The 21,736-nt window shown below is 34.9% G+C and overlaps 2 protein-coding genes and 1 long non-coding RNA gene across 4 annotated transcripts; 2 read left to right on the top strand and 1 right to left on the bottom strand.

Annotated features, from left to right (window-relative positions):
• Window positions 1-1,485: 1,485 nt before the first annotated feature.
• LOC139768312 (protein yellow-like) lies at window positions 1,486-8,645 on the top strand. Of its 2 annotated transcripts, XM_071698394.1 has the most exons (7): window positions 1,486-1,586; window positions 1,658-1,907; window positions 3,027-3,247; window positions 4,023-4,204; window positions 6,118-6,584; window positions 7,060-7,303; window positions 7,712-8,645. In XM_071698394.1, exons 3-7 carry the CDS (start codon window positions 3,034-3,036, stop codon window positions 7,913-7,915), a joined length of 1,311 nt encoding a protein of 436 aa, XP_071554495.1. In that variant the 5' UTR covers window positions 1,486-1,586; window positions 1,658-1,907; window positions 3,027-3,033; the 3' UTR covers window positions 7,916-8,645. The 2 variants fall into 2 exon arrangements, with proteins under 2 accessions (XP_071554495.1, XP_071554487.1); XM_071698386.1 differs by having other exon boundaries at window positions 1,486-1,907.
• Window positions 5,788-7,804, bottom strand: LOC139768322 (uncharacterized). Its single transcript, XR_011717331.1, has 3 exons — window positions 7,666-7,804; window positions 7,013-7,279; window positions 5,788-6,574 (listed from the first exon to the last, which is right to left on the bottom strand). It is a non-coding gene; the product is annotated as an uncharacterized lncRNA (long non-coding RNA).
• A 6,082-nt stretch (window positions 8,646-14,727) lies between the features above and the next one.
• Y-h (yellow-h) lies at window positions 14,728-21,736 on the top strand. Its single transcript, XM_071698370.1, has 6 exons — window positions 14,728-15,128; window positions 16,134-16,351; window positions 18,128-18,285; window positions 18,522-18,857; window positions 19,324-19,573; window positions 20,357-21,736. Exons 2-6 carry the CDS (start codon window positions 16,141-16,143, stop codon window positions 21,292-21,294), a joined length of 1,893 nt encoding a protein of 630 aa, XP_071554471.1. The 5' UTR covers window positions 14,728-15,128; window positions 16,134-16,140; the 3' UTR covers window positions 21,295-21,736.

Raw genomic sequence — 21,736 nt, 5'->3', positions numbered from 1 at the left:
TTGCCGTCAAGAAATTATCGTTTGTTTTAACGAGAACAAGATAATTGCTATCAGAATTACGTGTTATCTTCCATAATGACAAACGAGTTGGATGCAAATAGCCAAGGCGAAAAATATACATGTGCGTATACATGATGTATTGTAGATACCTATTGCGCATGCAGATGTCTTCTGTACATACCTACTTCTCTATTAATTTCAAAAAGCGCCGACAAGTCATACTGGAAAAAAAAGCATTTATGCAGAATAGTAGTATTCATTACTCGGATGACATCACCGTTTGTCTCATCGTCCTTTCTGCTTAAACCTATTAAAATGCCGGCAGAGCCAAGTGATTAAAAAAAAAACAAGACAATAAAGCGAAATTAAAATAATGTCTCTACGTTGAAAAAGTACAAATCTTTTAAAGCAGCGACTGAAAGACACTTCTGAAATCGGTTGTTATTACATCCATTAAATAAAACAAGCTTTTATGTCAACATACATAAAGTACCAACGTGTAAAGTTGAAAAATATTTGACAATACAAGTTTATTTATGCGCGTATTAAACGTTATAAATTTAAAGATAGCAATACTATATAAAAAGTTTTTATATTATACTATTTTTTTTATACTTATATCACATAAACAAAAGTCTCTGTGCTCTCTTAAAAACAATTTTTTATTTATCCTTTTACATTAAATATTAAAGATATGTGAGATAACATTAACAGCTTTGTAAAGCAGTCGCAATATTTTGAGATTAATGACAAATTTACTTAATTTTTTTATCAGAATACGCGACACCTGCAGGTGTATCTCTCGTGGCAAATTTTTATCGCAAATAAATTCAACGTTGTGACAGGACCGGAATTATAATGGATGTTTTTGCATCTGCGTAGAATGGTAGAATCCAGTCGAAAAGTTGCTTTCAAATCGCAAATCATAGTCGATAATCGTTTCGCGCGGTTTTTCATCGCAATGATCAATTAAGTAAGTATACTACAGCGCGACGACAATTAATCGCGCGCGCAACAGGCTTACTATTCTCTTTAAAAACACGGGCACAGTTGCTTTCGCCATTGGTTTGCCGATTCTTCCACTCGCGTGCGTAATTTATGCAGAAGTGAAATACTTGCGTATATACACTTCACTTGCGTACCATGACCTCAAACGGCAATCTTATCTTCGCCAAGACAGACGGCAGTGAGCAACCACCTCCCTTTGACGTTTCTGTTCCGGTGGAGCGGAGATGTTCGGACGCGAACGCGTGAAAAGTTACGCGCCGTCACGAGAAATCTCGCAGTTGTCTCTCGATCGTCTCGTAGTTCGGACCGTGAGACCGGGACATCTCCTGGTCCTCCCGGAATTATCGTTCACATTGGAATAACATTTAATTATCGGCGTGAAAAGAGTGGAGCGACGCTGGAGAGTGTCGCGCTCGCCGCACGTCTGAGTTTTCTGTTGCAATACACGACGGATATTGAGAGGGTATCTTGAGAAAAGAGAAAACTACGAGGAAGAGAAGATATCCCGATATCCTTGATGATCACATGAAATTGGGGCATTGACGCTCGGAAAAGGAGGGAAAATAAAGAGAAAAGCGGTTTGTTTAATATTAATCGTTTGCGCTAGCGTAGCATAACAACTGCCTCCGAACTTCTCTATCCGTGACAGTGAAAGTGCCGAGGAAAGAAGGAAAAAAGGCCGGCTGCCTCTTTAACGATTTACTCGTATTTACGAAAGAACGAGCAAGAACGTCGGTTGCGAATCGCTATCTGTTCAATCTGCACAATCAAATTTGAAAACGAAGAAACGCCTGTAAAATTACGTCGTATTTACTCACTAAGTAAACACGATTACGAAGAAGTGTCTACACAAATTATTGACGAATTCATAACTTAAGATAAAGCCGCATCGTAGAGAGGTAAGGAACATTTATCAAAGAGTTTGGCTTATACTGTAAATAGACACTTGCAACGTGAAGATAAAAAGCATCATTTTTTTAAATTATCCTGTTGATAAGAGTTTCTACCACTAACAATAAAGGAAATTAATCTGTAGATTATTTAAGTTATAAAATATTATAAATATATATGACAAAATTTATGAGATTAGCATTAGCTTTATATTCAGAGTAACTTCTTACGGAATAAAAAAAAATTTCTTGTTTGAAGACAATAATGTAAACGATATTTTTTGCGATTATTAATAAGTATATTTAATTAAAAACATAAATTTGTTAAAATTTGAAATTTGACAGCTCTATTATTGTATGGCCCATAAAATGGTCTATTTTCTTAAAATTATATTATTAAATTTCTATTAATAGAACATTGTTTTTTCTAGATGGCTTTATTCTGGAATTGTTATTGTCAGTAATGTCAATATACTTGCAATATATTATTAATATCAAGTTTTTAATTTTAGTTTATAATTTTTTGTACAAATTGTTTTAAACTTTTTTGTATCTGTTTAATGGTGCATAAAAACATTGATGTCAAAAGAAAGTTAAATAAAAATATAAAGATATATTTTTTTGCGAATGCTTGTACGAGATAAGTTTAATGAAGCATCGAAGTTCATTTTCCGTAATGCTGACTTAATTATTTTTTTAATCAAATTTTATCATACAATTTCTATGGTGAAAGTCTATAAGGTTAGAAAGTGCATTAACTTAACTAATTTGTACCAATCGTTCGTACCTACGCGCGGATAAACGCGTAATATTACACGTTCGACATCTGACATTTAATTCTCGATTACATCTTGTTTTAAATATAACGACGCACCGTCTTAAGATACATGCATTTTTTAATTAATAGATATAGACAGGTTAAAATAAACCTCTAATTACATTTTATGAAGACTTTTGCTAAAGAAAATATTTAACAATATTAATATATTTTAAAAAATCTATACGCAGTTATATCAAAATAGAAATTTTAATAAATGTATTCAAAGAAAAAGACGAATAAAAATTTATCGCAAATAAAACATCATCGTTTCCTTTCCTTAAAAGATAAATAATGAAACTTGTTTACAGATTCACGATGAAGGTTGAACCAATCCGGTTATTGCACCGTTTAATTATACCGTTCCTGCTTTTGCAAGAATGCACCAGCTTTGAGAAACTGAAGGGCATATATTCTTGGAAGGCTTTGGAATTCGCTTTCCCAAATGAGCATGCTAGAGGACTTGCTATTCAAGAAGGCCGCTTTATTCCTGGAGCACCTGTACCGATCGACGTGGATTTCTATCACAGAGGTTTTCAACAATTTCTTACGTCACTCCAAATACATTTAAAATTATTCTAAATTAAAATTATTATAAGTTAGATAAATGTGATTTTAAAACACTTGCTATTACTTGACGATCGTTAGTCTTCTATTTGATGAAATTGAGTTAATTGCTAATTGGAGAAATAGATTATTTGTATAATTATAGGTTACAATATGGAGGTTTAATCGCGATCGCGTAATTGAACAATCGTGATCTAATTAACAGTTCATGCTGGTATGCTTCCCGTTTCTTCATTATTTATGCATTTTAAGCAACGAAACTTCTTAAGTAATGAAAATATATTGCGATAACATGTTTGCATAATTTTTGCATGAATTGCAACTACGCAGGAATAATAATTTTCATATTGTTGTATATTATTGAGCCGCCTTGGCAGATAATTGAAGAGATTGTCGTAAACCAGAAAGTCTACATAAACACAATTCTTATTTAACTTTGTTGTACAATTGCAACTTTCAATGTTATTATTCTAAAAAAATATTGTAGAAAGTAAAGAAATAAAAGAGTATATGGAATATTTAATAGAATTAAAGTATATAAGAAATGCAGAATTATAGTAATTTGGATTCAAATATAGCAAGTTACATAAATATTTCTCCATAAAATTAAAAAAGAATCTCAATTAAAATCCTTTTAATTCACGATTGTTTTACCAGACGAGCTTCACGAATCGTTTGACAAATTAGCTAGTTTAAATCGTCTTACTTAAGAGTTATTAACTAGTTTAATGAATACGTAGCTAAACAAGGATCCGTAGTCTTCATCACGATTCCAAGAATTCAAAACGGGATTCCGGTCACTCTCGGTTACGTGACGAACGATGTTTCTCCTGAGGGAAATCCGATAATTGCACCTTATCCAAGCTGGGAGTGGAACAGATTAGGACATTGTGACGCGATCACCAGTGCATTCAGAGTGCAGGTAATGACAAGAAAATTTTACTTGTAAATTGTATCGATAATCTGTCGCCGTCGCAAGAGTATTGTATTCAATAATATAACGTCACATTAATTGATCATGCGACAGTAATATTAAAATTAGAAATTGTACACCAATATGACTTTAACGTTATTTTTAATTAAATGAATTTTACTTCATTTCTGCGATATCGATACAATCGTAATGTGAAAAGAATCGGTAAATTGCAAAATCACGTGAATCGTCACTTCATTTACGATCACTGACACAGCCGGATCTATAAGTCTTAAAGTTAGGAATCATTCCATCTTATTATCGGAAATCGCACCTCGCTCATTCAGAGATAAACACACGTCGCGTGACGAAATGGAAATAACGCCTCCTCTCTCTCTCTCTCTCTCTCTCTCTCTCTCTCTCTCTCTCTCTCTCTCTCTCTCTCTCTCCTTCATTACTATTCGAAAAACTCGGATAACAAACCGAACGTGTGGCGCATACGCGGAAACTGTCATAAAGAACACAATATAAATTATCGTAATCGCTAACATTGACCACCAGGAAGCACGTTTTCCGATATCTTCCTCACGATGAGATTGTGAGGTGCCCACCAGCGAGACAAGTATCCACCTTATCATTATGTACCATGCGCGCGATCCGGAACAATGCTCTTTGCTGGTATTCCGCGCGTGTTGATTGAGGCTTAAGAAAATGAGCTCGGATAAAACACGCATACGGAAAGAACGGTTTTGCTGAAATATGTATATAACAATTAGGTCAGAATCTGAAAATAATTATGTTGGACCACCAAAATAATTTAAAAATAATTTAATTAATTAATTATTACTTATATAATAATTAATTGCTAAAGCATGATAATATATGCTGTAAAAAGTAGATATTTTAACAATTTGAGTATCAGTAAGTCTTGTAACAAAATATACAATCGTTAATAAATAAAATATTTGTTGCATTGTATTTTGTAAATGAAAAATATGGAATAGATCTCTTCTATTAGTTACCTAGTTTTCAAGAAAAAAATTATTATTATTCAAGTTTTGGGTATAACATTAGAAATTATAATTTTACGACAAAAATTATAATTTCTTTTTAGGTAAAAAAGCATTTTTTATCTGAATATTTCAAACTAACCGTATAAAAATATTTTTGCAAGAAAGAACGCGGTAAGCACAGCGTGCATATAAGTTATCTCTACTGTTATATGTCAAATGTCTTGCGTTTGTTTGATTTACAATAATGATAACTTACGATTTTCATGCTAATCATGAACATGCAGAATCTCTATGTATGAAGATAGAAGAGACCCAAGCAATATGTTATCTTTTCCGAGAAGCAAAAATAAACTAGAACTGCTTATTAAAGTTGAAATTTACATTGAGACTGCTTAAGGGAAATTTAAAAAGCAATACGCTTAAATTATAATTATACATTGCCTTACGATTGTTACATTAAAAACGTATGGCATAAATTAAGACATAAATCCACTAAGTTTTATTTAAAAAAAAAATTAACTGCAAATTTATCCAAGAACTGGTAGAAAGCTAAAAAAAATGCAAGAAATCTGGAACAACTTTTATTATATGTGAGAGAAATTAATTTTATTTTTTCTAAATATAATAACATTAAAAGTATCACGATGATAATAATTATACATAATTATACATAAATAACATTTGTTTAAGTTTAAAATTTGATAATTATATTATTCTAATTCTAAATATGTATTAAAATTTTAATTATTATTTTATGTCATGGAAACTTCTTTTTCTTGCTAAAATAATGTCATGGAGACTTTATATTTTCTTGGAAAAATAATTTTTCTACGGATCGACGATTGCGCATTCTTATTAAGAAGCAAGTAAAAAAAAAAACATTAACTGCAAAGAAAGATATGATCACAGGTGGACTCGTGCGACAGGTTGTGGGTCATCGACACCGGTAAACTCGAGGAACGGCAGATCTGTCGTCCTCAATTACTGTCGTTCTCGCTGCGCACGAACAAGATCCTCAGCCAGTACAAGTTCCCCAAAGACCAATTCAAGGATGATTCCCTGTTCGTGACGATCGCGGTCGACATCCGCAACACCGGCGACAAGTGTCAAGACACATTCGTCTACATCGCCGACGTGACTGGATACGGATTGCTCGTCTACGATCATCGCAACTCCCGCTCTTGGAGGATCACCAACAATCTGTTTTTTCCCTATCCAACTCACGGAACGTTCCACATCAAGGGGGACACGTTCGATCTCATGGATGGCATTTTGGGACTTGCCCTGAGTCCCATGAAGCAGGACGGCGACAGGATTTTGTACTTCCACTCTTTGGCCAGCAGGGTCGAAAGTTGGGTACCCACTTCTACAATCAGGTAAGAGAAGACGGTTAGACTTTTATTAAAAGGAGTTACAACTACGTTGCTGTAATTTTTCGGTTTTAAATATCTAAGATAATATTTGAGAGATATATACTTTATATGTTATATATAGCTCATTAATAAAATGACATTAATGAATCATTAATAAATGATTAAACACGTATTATTAAAAAAATTAAAATAAATTCTAGTAATTACAAGTTTTAATAAAATGTTTTGTTTTTAACTAAATATTTAAATTTATTTTCTATATGCTTGAATTTATCTTTAAATAATTGATATTTGTGGTCATTTCGCAGTCAATTTGCAGCCAATGTATGAAAAAACAAAGATAATAAATAACAAGAATAATAAATGTTCCTATATGGATTCTACTTTGTACAATACATTCTTCGCCTGTCTTTCGTACAAAGCGTACTTACTCCGGTGAATAGCATCTTATTACAAATGAGTATTCATTATTATCTAGGAATTATAGCCTCTTTCAAGATCACTCCGATGCTGCGCCAAGGTCGTTCCGTCCATTCGCTATGGAAAGGTCATCGCAGTCGGCCGCTCAAGCCATGGATGAGAACGGAGTTCTCTTCTTCGGTCTTTTGTCAGATCTCGCTTTAGGATGCTGGAACAGCATCAGTCATCCCGAATACGGTGGCACCAATACAGAAGTCATTGTCGTCAATCCTGATACACTGCAATTCCCGTCTGGATTAAAGGTACGGTAACAGAATATACTCCTTTGACGTATATTTCTACAGCTATACCTAAAACTACGTATTGTAATCTTTTAATAAATTTTGTTAAAAAAATAATAATATTAAAATATAAAATACTCGCGATATTCAACGCAAAAATAAAACTGTTGCCAATAATATTGTCTGAAAATTTTATAGTAAACGATGGAATATGTTATATTTAAAATATATTCGCGGCGCTTTTACAGCCAGCGCAAATTGCATTTTCAATTATTCACAATTCTAGTGCAATTTCAAGAAAGCTAATTTAGTTCTGTCGAATCTTACATTCCTTTCTTTAGAAGAATGGTTGAAGAATGATATTTCTTTATACTTTTTTTTACCTAAAGTTTAGTAGTGCAATCAACATAATAATTGATCTTATTGCAGATCATTACTGCGAAAAACGGCCGTCAAGAGCTGTGGGTTCTCACGTCGTCGTTCCAAAAATTCATGACCGCGACTATGAGCTCGAACGAGACGAACTTCCGGATACAGGCCGGTTACGTGGACGAGCTGATCCGCGGCACCAAGTGTAACGGCGCGCGTCTCAACCTTGACCGCGGCTACGGGACGCCGCTGTTCGCCAAATGAAGATCGTGGCACCGCGGGGAGTTCGATGATTCGCGTTTTCGGCCGGTGACGTCCGCCCGGTGGTACAAGTATCCGAATTTCTTCGCGCAGTACCGCCGTTCCCCATCCCCGATCCGGCCGTCGTATTCGTTCCCAAGAATTTCTACCAGACCATCCTTCTTCCCTTGGCTCGTGAGATCGATCTACAGTCGCCGACCAATCGATTACACCATCTTTATTGATCATAATAAACGCTAAAGAACGCGCGATACTATACGTACCTTGATATTTTTGTTGCAAAAGGCTTCTCCCCCAGAATATCCTCAAGAATTCATCAGCTCGAGGAGCCATAAAGCTACTCGTGGTGCCAGTTAAGCTTTACAGTCTGTTTACAATAGTTTATTCTGGTGCTGTGGTATATGCACGATTCATCGGAAATAACCACCACCAACGGATAAAATATTACCGTTCCTATAATATAAATATTTTGTTTAATTTTATTGACAATAGTGGACAGTAAGTATCGGAATGCGCGTGCATTTTCGGTTTTGCAGTTCATGTCGCGTGTTTCATGTATATCCCTGTGCAATATACGCGTTATTACTATTACTATTATTGTTACTATTAAGAAATAATATTTACAAATCATTTATTACGTAATAAGATAATAATGAAAAGAATAAAATAATTGTAAATGTACGCTGAAGCTAGCAGTATCGTATTTAATAAATATTATTATTGCAAACACAAATGCAAATTGATCTAAAATGTTATCCATTTTTCTGATTGTTAATGGTATTCTTTGAAAATATTCGTGTTCTTAAAATAACATGTTTATTCCGAATGTGTTTTATTCCTTTTAATCGTAATTCCGATAATATTTTTAGATTATATATTTCTAAATTATAAAATACGAATAAAATAAGAAAATCATTGGTTTCAAAATACTTATCAGAAGGCTATTAATAACTTCCTATTATCCTGTCCCAATAGCTCGCTTTTGGGGTCGGTCTGTCAGTTGGCGCATTGACAATCTTATTGGTTTCCGTCGTTCTCGATAATTCCTCGTTACTTCTGTGTGGATTTGAATCCGTATGTACCCTGAATCACCCCGATCACCCGTATACATCCATCCGTGTGATCGGGGTGATTCAGGGTATATACGGATTCAAATCCACACAGAAGTAACGAGGAATTATCGGGAACGACGGAAACCAATAAGATTGTCAATGCGCCAACTGACAGACCAACCCCAAAAGCGAGCTATTGGGACAGGATAATAGGAAGTTATTAATAGCCTTCTGATAAGTATTTTGAAACCAATGATTTTCTTATTTTATTCGTATTTTATAATTTAGAAATATATAATCTAAAAATATTATCGGAATTACGATTAAAAGGAATAAAACACATTCGGAATAAACATGTTATTTTAAGAACACGAACATTTTCAAAGAATACCATTGACAATAAAATTCAGAGTTGAGCGACCCAACTGGCCAATTTCCATTTATTAAACTCACGATGTTTCGACCATCATTCTCACTCAACTCTGAATTTTATTGTTATCTACACACTGGCGGATTCAATAATTTACCCCATTGTTAATACCATTGACATTCGACAATATTTTATTTATATTACTATCATTTTATTGAAAGTTCAAATTTTATTTAATTTGATAATTTTAAATGTAATATTTAATTCGAAACACCTATATGTAACACCTAACAATTTGTCTTATGCGACAAATATGTACGTCACTGTATTATTGACAAACAGCTTTTGTTGTTAATTATATAACGCTGATATTTGTCGTGTTTTTGTACACGAATTGATCATGTAAGTTACTGAATATTTCATAAGAATCATATTTCTCCAGATGGTACACAACCGAAGGAAAAGATCGGCTGCAACCGAATACCCGAATATCCGTATATACCCTAAATCACCCCGATCACCCGTATACATCCATCCGTGTGATCGGGGTGATATTCGGATATTCGGGTGAATACCGAACTCTGATTGTTAACGAATTCGTTAGCAAGTATCGAACTTTCCGACGTAATCAATCCCCTCGTTCAACCATCAGGCTATGAATCCGATAGCAATCCACGCTTAGCAGTGATTTAAATCTAAGATTCTGATTAATCTGATTTAATTAAACTGCTAAGAACTGAAAAAGAATGATTGAGGAAACTTTATGCAGATTGTTCTTGAACAGATATTCGATATGGCAGAAATTTGTTCCCTAAATTATTTATTTATTTAATAATTTAAAATTATTGGGAGAGAGATTATATATTTATGAATTTACTATGGAATATTATTTTATTGGTACAAAAATCGAATTAGAGGAAAAGTAAAATGCAGAAAAGAAATAAATGTTTTATTACGTATTGATTTTTACAAAATTTCTGTCTAACGCTGATGATATATGGTTTAATTACCGAAAAGTTCTAATTCCACAGAAGTTAAAAACTCATAAAAATGTTAAATAAATGTGAAACATATGTCAGAAAATTTTACTCACTAATCCTCGATGCGAAAACGTCGTGTAGCTCTGGCAGTTTTACTTGAGACTAACGCGATTCCTCAGTGTCACCAACTTAAATAACCCAAAGAATTGCTGACGTTAGGTTGAAAATGGCGTATAATTTCATCCGTTTGCACATTGTAAAACCGTCCCGAAACAAAAAGTACAGACGTCATTAAAATTTTTAAAAAGTATGCGTTTATATATGTATTCTGAAAATATGGTTGATCCAACAGAATAAAAACAGGCAATAAGTAAAGCAAAAATTATTTAAAAAGTAATTATTATATATAATTCTTTCTCTTATTAAATTAAAGAATTATTATTTTGCTCATTATAAAGAAAGAGAGAGATATGGGAGCTGGCTTTAATTCATTTATCCCATAATTAGAAAAAAAAAAAACAAGACGGAAAAATGGACTTACACGACGTTGCTTATATAAAGCTTGCAAAATTTTGTCTTTTTTTCTCAGGTGTACACGATATAGTTGTCGCAGGATACGAGCTCATAATTTACGATATGAAAAAATCTGGTGACTTAAATCCACGATATTCCTTCGTGATCCAACCGAGTTACGAATTACACCATCAAGAACGAAAGTTTCCGATTGCCAGATGGTATCTCGGGAATGGCGAAACATGCGAAATGCATTTTCTATTTCAGGCCTATGTCTTTCCATAACATGTAGAAACTACTAATCTGGTAAATTTACGTCTGCTTACGTGATCCTTAACAACAGCTATATCGATCATTGGATAGTATTTTACTCCGGTCTGTCCACCCAGAGCTGTGCCTGTCAGAACACTTTCAAGCTGCTCAACAAATATAACTTGGTTAGTTTAAAATGGTTGGTTAGTTTAATAAATAATTTTTCTAAAATCTTATCTACAACTGATTTACGAAGTAAACTTTTGGATTAATGATATATAGAAAATATGCTTAATTCGTATAATATTAAAGAATTAAAGTTTAAAAGACATCTTAAATAGGAAAAATGGGGTGCCTATTAAATTGAAATTTCTATTCATCTAAATAAGTTTAGATCTTTCTCTTATTCTTTTAATCTTAAACATTTCCGGCGAAAAAGAATACTTAACTTATTAAAAAAATCAAGTGTTCTGTTTTGCATATTGTTACAATTCTGACAAAAATATTTGTGATGTGATTTGTGATGTGCAGTGATAAGCTATTGTTATAATCACAATAAAGGATTATCAGAACTATATTACTAAAAAAATAACGTAATAATTGATGAACTTATCGGTTAAAATAAATAAATGACAAACAATAATTAATTTTATTTTTCAAAGATTTAAGATTAATACTGAAAAATTATTAATATATAATTTGATATGATTGTTTTTCTGGAAAATTAATAGCATCAATAATGAATTAAGATATAAGAAAACTTGTCTCAAACAGTTATCGAAACCACACTTGAATGTTTGCGTTAAAGAATAAAATAATTTAGAGATTGTTATTAAAATATTTATAAGAATGTTTCTGTATTTACACCTAATGATTAATTTAAAACTCTAATTATTCGGATAATAACACTACTGCTTTTCAAGAGAAAGTTTCTTAAACCAAAAAGCAGTATCTAAAAATTTCGTTACGGATTAATATAACCGCTTATCTATACATATTAACAAGCAGTCTTTTTACAGAAAACATATCGCGTGCATAATGCCATAAGCGTAAATGCATAGTGAGTTAGAAATCAGATTAAATTCGCGTTTATCCGGTTTAGTTAATTATATATTTCCTCTAAAATGCGCGCAAATAAAGATATTCGCGAGTTATTCGAATTTACAGAAATATTCGGATCAATTTAGTAAGTTACATAACGTGAACTTTAAATTTCTATCATCAAAATATAATTTTTAAATACTTAGTAAACCGTATCGTATTTTTAAATACCCAATAGACCATATCGCATGGCTCAACCGCGAAATAAGAGATTTTTAATTTTTATTTCCCTAGTAGAAAGTTAGTATAGCTGCTGAAAGTTTTGAAATGTGTTCCTATTAACATGTGCGTGTGTATCACATCTGATACAATCTACACATATATTTTTTGTGTTAATAAGTTACGATTTAATAGTTACGCAATTAATTTATTTCACTTTTCACGTTTTTTATTTACAATAGTATTCACTTATTATATTTTTATAAATAAGTGTATTTCGCAGTATTAATATGTTGTTACTTCGAAAAAAACAAAGTGGTAGTATTATACCTCGAAATAACCTAAGTAACAAGTGGTAGACGTAATATCTTTGTACCTCGCAAAAAAACCTAAGTAAAATGTAGTACGTAATCAAGTGATCTATTACAAAAAAGAAATAATATCTCTTTAAATTACAGCGCCAATTACAAAGAGAGAACATATATATTGCCTCAAAAAATAATTGTACTACTTTGAAAAATCTTTACATTGTGTCAATTAGAAAAAGAATGTATGATAACAATTTTAATATACGATTACAAATTTTTATTTAAATTTAACCAGGGAATACAAGATAATTAAATACAAAGTTTACATATGTATTTTTTAGTGGATATGATAACAATTTTATCAAACTAATAATTTTTAAATCCAAGGAAATACTTAAATGATACAAAGTTTACAAACATATATGTATTTTTTAATAAAATAAAAGATTTAACAATAAATTATTATCAGCGTGTGTGTATGTGCGAGCGAGTGATATGGGCAGTGACGGCGAGTGATGCGGCTTATAATTAGATAAGTAACATTTGCTTCTCTCTCGCCAGAGAATAATAAACACAATTAAGAATTTTTAATTGACTATATACTGGCAACGATTATAATCGTGACAACGGTTAGTGTCTCTTGATGCATAAAATATTTCGATTGTCGCAGATGCAATTTAACTTAAAATTATATCTCCTGCATAAGATATTATGCTATTTATTTATTCCAGCTTTTTCAGGAATATTCTCGTTGAAAAAAATTATTTGCGTGACGACACGCAAAAAAAATAAACAATTAGGAATTAATAATTTAGTTTGTGCTACCCAAAAACTACTTTTACCAAAACTACTTTTAATTTTATTTTTTTAAATAGACACTTTACAAGAAATTTATATTTTAAAAAATTATAAAATATTTAAATAACGTAGTTAAAAATTAAATAATATCAAATTATTTTTAGAAATCTATATAATTAATACAAATATAAGTAAAAAATAAATTCTTTCTCTTTTTATGTACACATTAAGCTGACTAAGATAAAACAAATTGATTTTGTGTTTTCACTTTCGAATAAAGAAAAATGTGCGGTTCTATAAAAATTCTCAGTATATCGCAAAATCTTTCGCGAAACATGCGTACGTGCGTGACGAATAATGTTCGAGACGTAACAAGAAATATAACAAATAATATTGCATTTAGAAAAGTATGAGAATTCCAGTTGTTTTCGAAAAATTATATTTTCATGATAATTGTATTAAACACAAAACGATATGTTATTATTCGTTATTTGTTATTATAGGTCGTACAGATAATTCATCTTCGACGTTTACGGCAACACCTCGCCGGTGACTGGCCGATGCATTGAATCGGAAGGAAATAACGAATCATGGTGTAGACTTTAACGGAGAGGGTGTGCGGTAAAGGGCACAAATATCGCGAAACTTTGGCGAAGAGATACAGTGCGCGTTGCAGGAGTGTCGAAGCAACAGCGCGTTGCTCTAGTCAGGTACCCTCACCTTTCCATAATCGCGTGCTGCAAATAATTACGTGACTTTTGCACATAATTACATCGCGGTGAGACTATTAAAAGGGGGCAGTGCGGTAATACTCCACTTGTAATACTTCACATATTTCATCACTTATAAGGTTCATCATGAACTTATAACAATAATAATTGACGCGAGGAGATGATAATCGTTCGGAAACGTCGCAAAACGATGCGTGAATTTTCGTCACCGTGTCGAACATCGTTCATAAGCTCGGCGTCTAAATTGTTAATTATAGTCTCGGTGTCTGAGTATCGATGTTGCTTATGAAACGCTCGGCGCCGGCCGCAGGAGGAAGTAAGTGCGAAAGCGGAAAGTACTTCTAATCTCCGGTGGAAAGTGGCATTTATGCTAAAATCGAATAGAGCGTCTCGCTTCGCTTGCCAAACGAGTCATCGGAACGAAGCTATTTCAGGCTGGCGTGAATTGTACCTACTCGTATTTGAAGCGGACGAAGAGAGAAAGAGATGCAGAGAATTCGCGCGCGCGCGCTTGTTTCGCGACGACCCGCGACCGTGAGCTTGAGTAGCGAAATGTCGCGTCACCGAAGAAAAGTGCATACGCCGCGTGTGGAACTAGTGATCGTATTGCATCGCAGACTTCACCGGATTCACGTTCACGCGCGGCTATAATCCGATACATAATTTTACCATATTTAAGCGATACGAATTAAAGTTCTTCTACTTTCGGTCTATTAGAATTGGTTGTTAAGAGAGAGAGAAAGAAAGGGGAAGAAATGAAAGAATTGAGTTCTTTAAGTATTAAAATTATTGTATATAAATATTATAAGGAGAAATTAAAATTAATAAAATAAGGAATAAAAAAAGAAATCCACGTTGTAAATGAGAGTAAATACTACTCTATGAAAACATCTGCGTAATTAGAGTAGAAGACCTGCGTCGCTTCGGTCAAAATATTGGATTAGAATTGAGGGTATTTATTTTGATTAAAATTAGAAAGAAAATTACTATATTAATGTATTAGTAAAATATTATTAATAATAAATTCTATATTATATTTCCCTTCTAGAAACATTATTTGAAGATTTTTATGGAAACTCTAATTTAAAAATAAATTTTCCACGTAATTTCCTTAATTTCTCGAAATTTTGGAAGAAATGTATAATTATTTAATTATGTCTAAATTTATAACTTTCTCTTTCCATCTGTTGCATATAGAAACAAATTATGATTTTGTCAACGGAATGCGTTTTTGCATTGAGTAACATTTCGCATGCGTAACCGCGAAATTATTGTGGCATATTGACGCAATTATCGTAGCGTTTCGTTGAATAAAAAAGCGTACCTACGCTGAGAATTGATCGAATTAGGGTTATTGAAATTATAGCTTACGCTATATTTGTGTGTTTTGCCATTTCTGATTTAAACTTAAATTAAATTATACAAATTTTATAAATTAATTAAGTAATGGATTAATTCATTTAGCTTAATTAATTAATTAAATTCTTTTCTTTTCGTAACACGTGTAAATATATGGCAATGGCAAGACATAGATTATTAATTATTTTGTTGATTTAAACACTTCTTGAAAACATATGACGCCTTCATTTTTTATCTAATTATTAATATTCATGTATAAATTTCAGAAACATTGAATTCTGATTACATAATATATAATCATCGCGCAATATAAATATTACATTATTTTATTCTTTTATTATTTTAAACGAACATCTCGCACGCATGCTTGTAAGTATCTCCGTACTAACAACAAGATTAATCATATCTGACATAACAGTATTTACGGATCGCTTTTTCTGCGTTTACGCAACGTTCGGAAGAAAAGGCGTTCGTAATCCGTCTGCGTCCATAATACGATTATCCGGCAGATAAACGTTGCATCTTTGACGGTCTCGACTTTCCTCTGACAGCTTAATTATCGTTTTCGCCTAATCGGCTTACGTCATTATACTTCCAGACATGCCATGACGAGAAAGAAAAGGAGCAACGATGTGGAGAGAAGCGGATGGTTATCGTACCGACGACTGTCGATGCCCCCGAGGGGAACGAGTCGACCCAGCTATTTCTACGCCTCCCCTGATTATACTTTCGGCAACACCAGGGATGACTCTAGTCTGAACTATCATTATGACTTCCGGGACCGCGAGAGGCAGCACGATTCGCCGTACAGATACCGTGAGTCCTTAAATGTCGGCATGAAATTTATAACCGGCTCCTCGTAACCATGTACTTAGCTTATAATTTGACATATAAATTCAATATAATTAAATAAGAAGATAGATACTATAATTAATAATAATATTAAATTTAATTATTTAACACAATCACGCCAATCATCACCCTAAGCATATTTATTGTTTCTTAATTAGATACTATTACTCACAACAATATTGGTGACTTTAATACTTAACCAATAACTTTATAATTTATTTATTTAAATTTAAGCACGTTGCATTTTACCTAACCGCGTTTTTGGGCATTTAATATCGCAAGGGATTTTAAATCGCAAGAATTAAAAGTAGAAAGTAAAAAGCTGGTCAGTAATATTTTCACGGAGGTAGTAAACTTCAGGCAGAGCCTTAAAATGGTACAGCGTCGCGCGTTTTTTCGCGTAAGTATATGCAAGTCGCCCGTACGCAGGCAATAGAATTACGCAGAATCAGTATTGTTACAACGTTGTAAAATTCAAACGAGTTTCACCTAGAGCACAGGTAACAAAAAGAAACCGCCCGGTGTCGCCTCGTAAAAACGCAATTATGCTTGCTGGTGCCGTAAAGTGAACCGCCTTCCACAGAGAATGCTCGCGCAATCATCGGGATGGCTTCCGTTTTTTTTCTTTTTACGAGACGTTCCTCTCTATATGCTTTTGTTCCTACTCCATATATATATGCTTCTCTTCTTTTAAAAAACTAAGCTACAGTTATTAAGATTCCTGTCAAAAGATACCGATAACCAGATAAAAAAATTAGAACGAAATATGTAATCCAACGAGTAGTTCTAGCAAGAGTTCGTTGCAACGATTGTAACAAAAAAAAGATTTATCGGTGCAACTGCGTTGATCTTTATTAAATTGGGAATAAAAAGGGGAGCCGCGGAGCCTTCGTGTTCGGTGCCCTAGATCTCCTGATTCGCGATGCATTACTCGAGCAGATGCACGAGTTCCCATGAACCCATCCACCAATGACCTATACCGCGACTTACGAGCCCGTGAGCCTGTAATACAGACGAGAGGGAAAATCATCTTCGGGAGAAGGGATTCGCCATTCTCTCCTTTCGTAGGATCTAAGACACACTTACGACCCGGATAGTGGAATATGGTAGTCGCGTAACATCCATGGTGCCATCCCGAGCACTCGTCTCCCTCGCGCTCGACATCGCACCGACAGTACGTCGTTAGGGCGAATATAGCTCGGAGTTTAACGCCGCTCCCGAGTCCCCCGGGTCCCAAATATAATAGACGCCGAAGAAGGACACGTCTTACCGCGCCGCTCGAAGTAAGTAAGGAACGATCAGCGGACTCATCATCGCAAATCGCTTTCGCTCCGATATTCATGTCAGCGAATAATGCGGCGCGCTTTCGTACGTTATGCATCATACGTCACATGCTGACAGATGATTAACATTTAATCGAGCACCCGGTGCCCCCATCGAATATTGATGACTGCCTCGCGCTGCACGCGGAGACCCACTTACCTCAATAAAGAGGAGATAACATTACCGCGGGATGTGTGACTCCGCGAAAATCTCACTGCATTTCTAATTCTATTGGGAACATTAAAATGCCCGTCCTTCCGTTCATTTTCATTTAATCTTACAATTCCTATTGAATCTCGTAACTTATAACGGTTATAATGATGTAATCACACAGAACGCAATAATTTGACGCAATTTCGCGTCATAAAAATGTAAATTTTATCATGTGGAAGGCGCATCCTAAATTCTGCTTCACAGGTATGGCGAGCACGGTACCATGGTTGCTGTCAATGTCGCTACTGGCCGTCCCAAAATTTGCGGCTTACACGGGCCCCAGTTTTCTATCCAGGGATCTTCAAGCACCCGCATTGCCGTTAACTTCGGCCATTTTCACTCCACATTTCTTTTCGACGCATGTAAGACGCAACATAAACAGTTTTATTTATTAACTTATACGTAATCAATTATAAATCAATTACAAATTATCTGTAACTAATTTTTTCTTTAAATTTTCGACTTGAGATATATGTAAAAAAATATATATTACACATGTAATAATATTTACTTTTGTTTACGACATTTATTAGTTTGTTTAGAATTATTTTATTTAAAATAATAACGTGTTTCATGAAATTTCGTCGTGCCTTGTTAGAACATCAATTACAAAGATTCTCCATCTCCATCATCGGCTTACGATGAACACGCCGGCTCGTCACGTTCACGGAATTGCGATAATCACCAGCCGGAGGAAAAATCACCGATATCCACGAACGTAGGCAATCTTTACGGATCGACGCCACAATCACGGCATCGCGTTGCTACATCCAACAACCTGGGAAGAAGCGGCCCCTCGAGACCCGTTGGAAGAGCCATCGATTTGTTCCGCGCGGATCCTCACTCGGTCAATCAATTGGACTTCCACGATTTCGGCGACGGTTTCGAGCCGGGACGCATTATAGACGATTACGTTGGTCCCGCTATGGAACTAGTACGTGACGCTTTTTGTTGTTTAGGCGAAAGTGCCCGAAAGGTTTCACAACATCTATATGTCAGCGATTCTGAACCGTAATGCTCGAAGTGAAGAAAGTCTCTCGAACAATTTGATACAGGCCATCTGCGTGTAACAAATTGTTAATCATACTGTTAATACGCGCAGTTTCATTAATATAAGAAATAATAAGTCAATATCAGGCACGGTCGTCATAATCACGCTTTTCTACTTGTCAAGTATTTTTTACGAACATTTTTGCATGCTGCATTTAAATATAATCGATTATTATACATATCTATATAATATATCAAAGTGATAAAAAGGTCACTGTCCCATTTTACAGATTTATCTTATGAAATAGAAATGGTTTCATTGACGAAAAACTATTTACAATTCGGGATGATATAACTATTGTGGATTTTTCGCAACAGGTTTTATATTCATCTACCTTTTCTTTTAACAGATGTACGCCTGGTCCACGATTGATTTTGAATTCGACAGTATCGACGCGCGAGATAATGCTATATTCGAGGGCGACTATATTGCGGAGAATAACTTGCCGTTGGGCCTGGAGGTTTGGCGCGATAAAGTCTTCATTACTCTGCCAAAGTGGAGGACTGGCATACCGGCGACTCTGGCTACCGTACCCAGACATTCCAAGACGAGGAGCCCCAAATTAAAACCGTACCCTAACTGGCAGTGGCATCAGCCAGGTTATCTCTATGCTAATTATCAGATCCTGCGAAAAGTTCTTTGCCGTTTTTTTGAAAACTAATTTCGAGGCCTTAATGTGCACGGGATTATTCTTGATAATTAATTACCATATGCAATTATAGTTATTTTCACTTTTAGATAATCTTAAAGTTAACGAAGTTTCGAAGTTAATGAAGATAAATATTCAGTACTACCGAAATAATAATCCGTTGAGCTTTTTTTATTTTGTAAATTTAAATTTAGCTAGAAAATAGAGGTGCCTCGAAATACGCGATAGAAATTTGAGAAAAATACTGTTACTAATCCAAAATGCAGTTTTAGTTTGCAGTTTTAGTTCCAATGTAAAGATAAGAAAGTGATTCGCGCGTTGAAAGATTTTGCGAGAACTGATTGTGAATTCTACTAGCATTAAACCGAAGAGTCTGAGAATATAAGAAACAGCAATATTATTTCCACGCAATCAGGAAAACGCGGAAACTGAGTAAAAGAGTTTCTCACGCGAATTGTCTCGCGATAACAAATGAACTCGTTTTACCATACCATTCCCTGTTTAACGAAACAAGAGCAAACTGTTAAGAGGTATTTAACTTATACTGCCGCACGAGAGAACAAGCCAGTAGGTTAACGGACCAAAGAGAAACGTAAAGAAATTTTAAACCAATTTGAAAAAATATAGCTCTGCTAAAGAAACGGCAAAAATTTCCGCGAGATTTAATTTATCTAAAGTTTGTCTACACAGATCCGCTCTATCTGAACTCGTTGCTCGTTCCACCTCTTTCCAGGAACCTGCGAGAGTTTAACGTCAGTCTTTCGAGTTCAAGTGGACGAGTGCGATCGGCTGTGGGTCCTCGACTCCGGCAAGACGGAGCTCGCCAAAAGATCCAAACAGCTCTGTCCGCCCGCCATATTCATCTTTGATCTGCGCACCGACACCCTCATCAGGAAGTACACCCTGCCGGACGAGCAGATCAAACAGGACTCCCTGTACATCAACATCGCGGTGGATATCAGAAACAACGACTGCGGCTCCGCGGTGGCGTACCTGGCCGACGTCTGGCGATACGGTATCGTGGTATACGACTTCTTCAAGGACTCCACCTTCAGAATCGAGCATCACTTCTTCTATCCCGATCCCCTGGCGTCCAGATACGAGCTGCACGGTATAAAGTTCCAATGGACCGACGGAATATTCGGGATAGCGCTCAGCCCCGTGGACGTTCACAACGACAGAACGCTGTTCTTCCATCCGATGTCCAGCTTCCGGGAGTTCGCCGTGTCCACGTCGGTCTTCGACCAACAGATCGGGGAATACAACACGGAAAAATTTATGCCCGTCGGGAAGCCCAGGGCCAAGGACTACGGCCACGCCTCGGGGTCCGCCATCGACAGGAACGGCGTTATGTTCTTCAACATGGTCACCAGGGACTCCGTGTGGTGCTGGGACACCAGGAAGGAATACATACCGCAGAATCTGGGAGTGATCGGGACTAGCAACGAGTCCTTGGTGTTCCCGAACGACATTAAAGTGGATCACGAGCCGGATCAAAGTGTGTGGCTGCTCTCAAACCGATTGCCGATGTATTTGTACGGGACACTGAATAGCGGGAGTATTAATTACAGAGTGTTCAAGGCGAACGTTAAGGAGGCTGTCAGGGATACCGTCTGCGATCCTAATTACGTGGTTCCTGACACGGATCCGGGCCTCGACGATACTTGCTGAAAATTCTATTCATACACACCTCTCGTCATATTAAATTAATTCTTCATAATTCCAATGACAGATTTCTTAATATTAAAATTTCTCTTATTTTAAAGTCTAAGTATTGAAGTCTCCAGCACTGAATTAGCATTAAACATCGAATTGTTCACGGAGACTTTTTTTTCTTAGGTTATTCCGTTTATTTATTGCATTCTTGATTATCGCCAATTGTAAACTATGATAAATTGAACGGTTTAGTAGACATATCACTGTACGATATTTAACACACATTGTTTAGCACAAGCACGTTATTTAAATATTCCTATTACTGTAAGCAGTGCAAGTCTTCCGAGTTACCAATGATTAGACAATTGTATGTAAAATTTTTAGCATAAATATATTTTGTACATACGTAAACTGTATTTGTATAAAACTTTTACTAAATATATATAAATTTATTATA

The sequence above is a fragment of the Temnothorax nylanderi genome, unplaced genomic scaffold, assembly GCF_030848795.1.
Source record: "Temnothorax nylanderi isolate EJ_2023f unplaced genomic scaffold, tnyl_v1.0 TNYL_tig0002_pilon, whole genome shotgun sequence".
Taxonomy (NCBI): domain Eukaryota; kingdom Metazoa; phylum Arthropoda; class Insecta; order Hymenoptera; family Formicidae; genus Temnothorax; species Temnothorax nylanderi.
The sequence above is the reverse complement of the archived record's forward strand: the minus strand, read 5'-3'. Positions and strand labels throughout refer to the sequence as shown.

Excerpts from the sequence above, each read along its gene's own strand:
- LOC139768312 (XM_071698394.1), top strand. The coding sequence starts at position 3,034 with ATGAAGGTTGAACCAATCCGGTTATTGCACCGTTTAATTATACCGTTC. Across the intron at positions 4,205-6,117 it reads CCAGTGCATTCAGAGTGCAG|GTGGACTCGTGCGACAGGTT; the intron begins GTAATGACAAGA and ends ATATGATCACAG. Across the intron at positions 6,585-7,059 it reads GTACCCACTTCTACAATCAG|GAATTATAGCCTCTTTCAAG; the intron begins GTAAGAGAAGAC and ends ATTATTATCTAG.
- Y-h (XM_071698370.1), top strand. The coding sequence starts at position 16,141 with ATGACGAGAAAGAAAAGGAGCAACGATGTGGAGAGAAGCGGATGGTTA. Across the intron at positions 18,858-19,323 it reads TTGGTCCCGCTATGGAACTA|ATGTACGCCTGGTCCACGAT; the intron begins GTACGTGACGCT and ends TTCTTTTAACAG. Across the intron at positions 19,574-20,356 it reads CTGGCAGTGGCATCAGCCAG|GAACCTGCGAGAGTTTAACG; the intron begins GTTATCTCTATG and ends ACCTCTTTCCAG.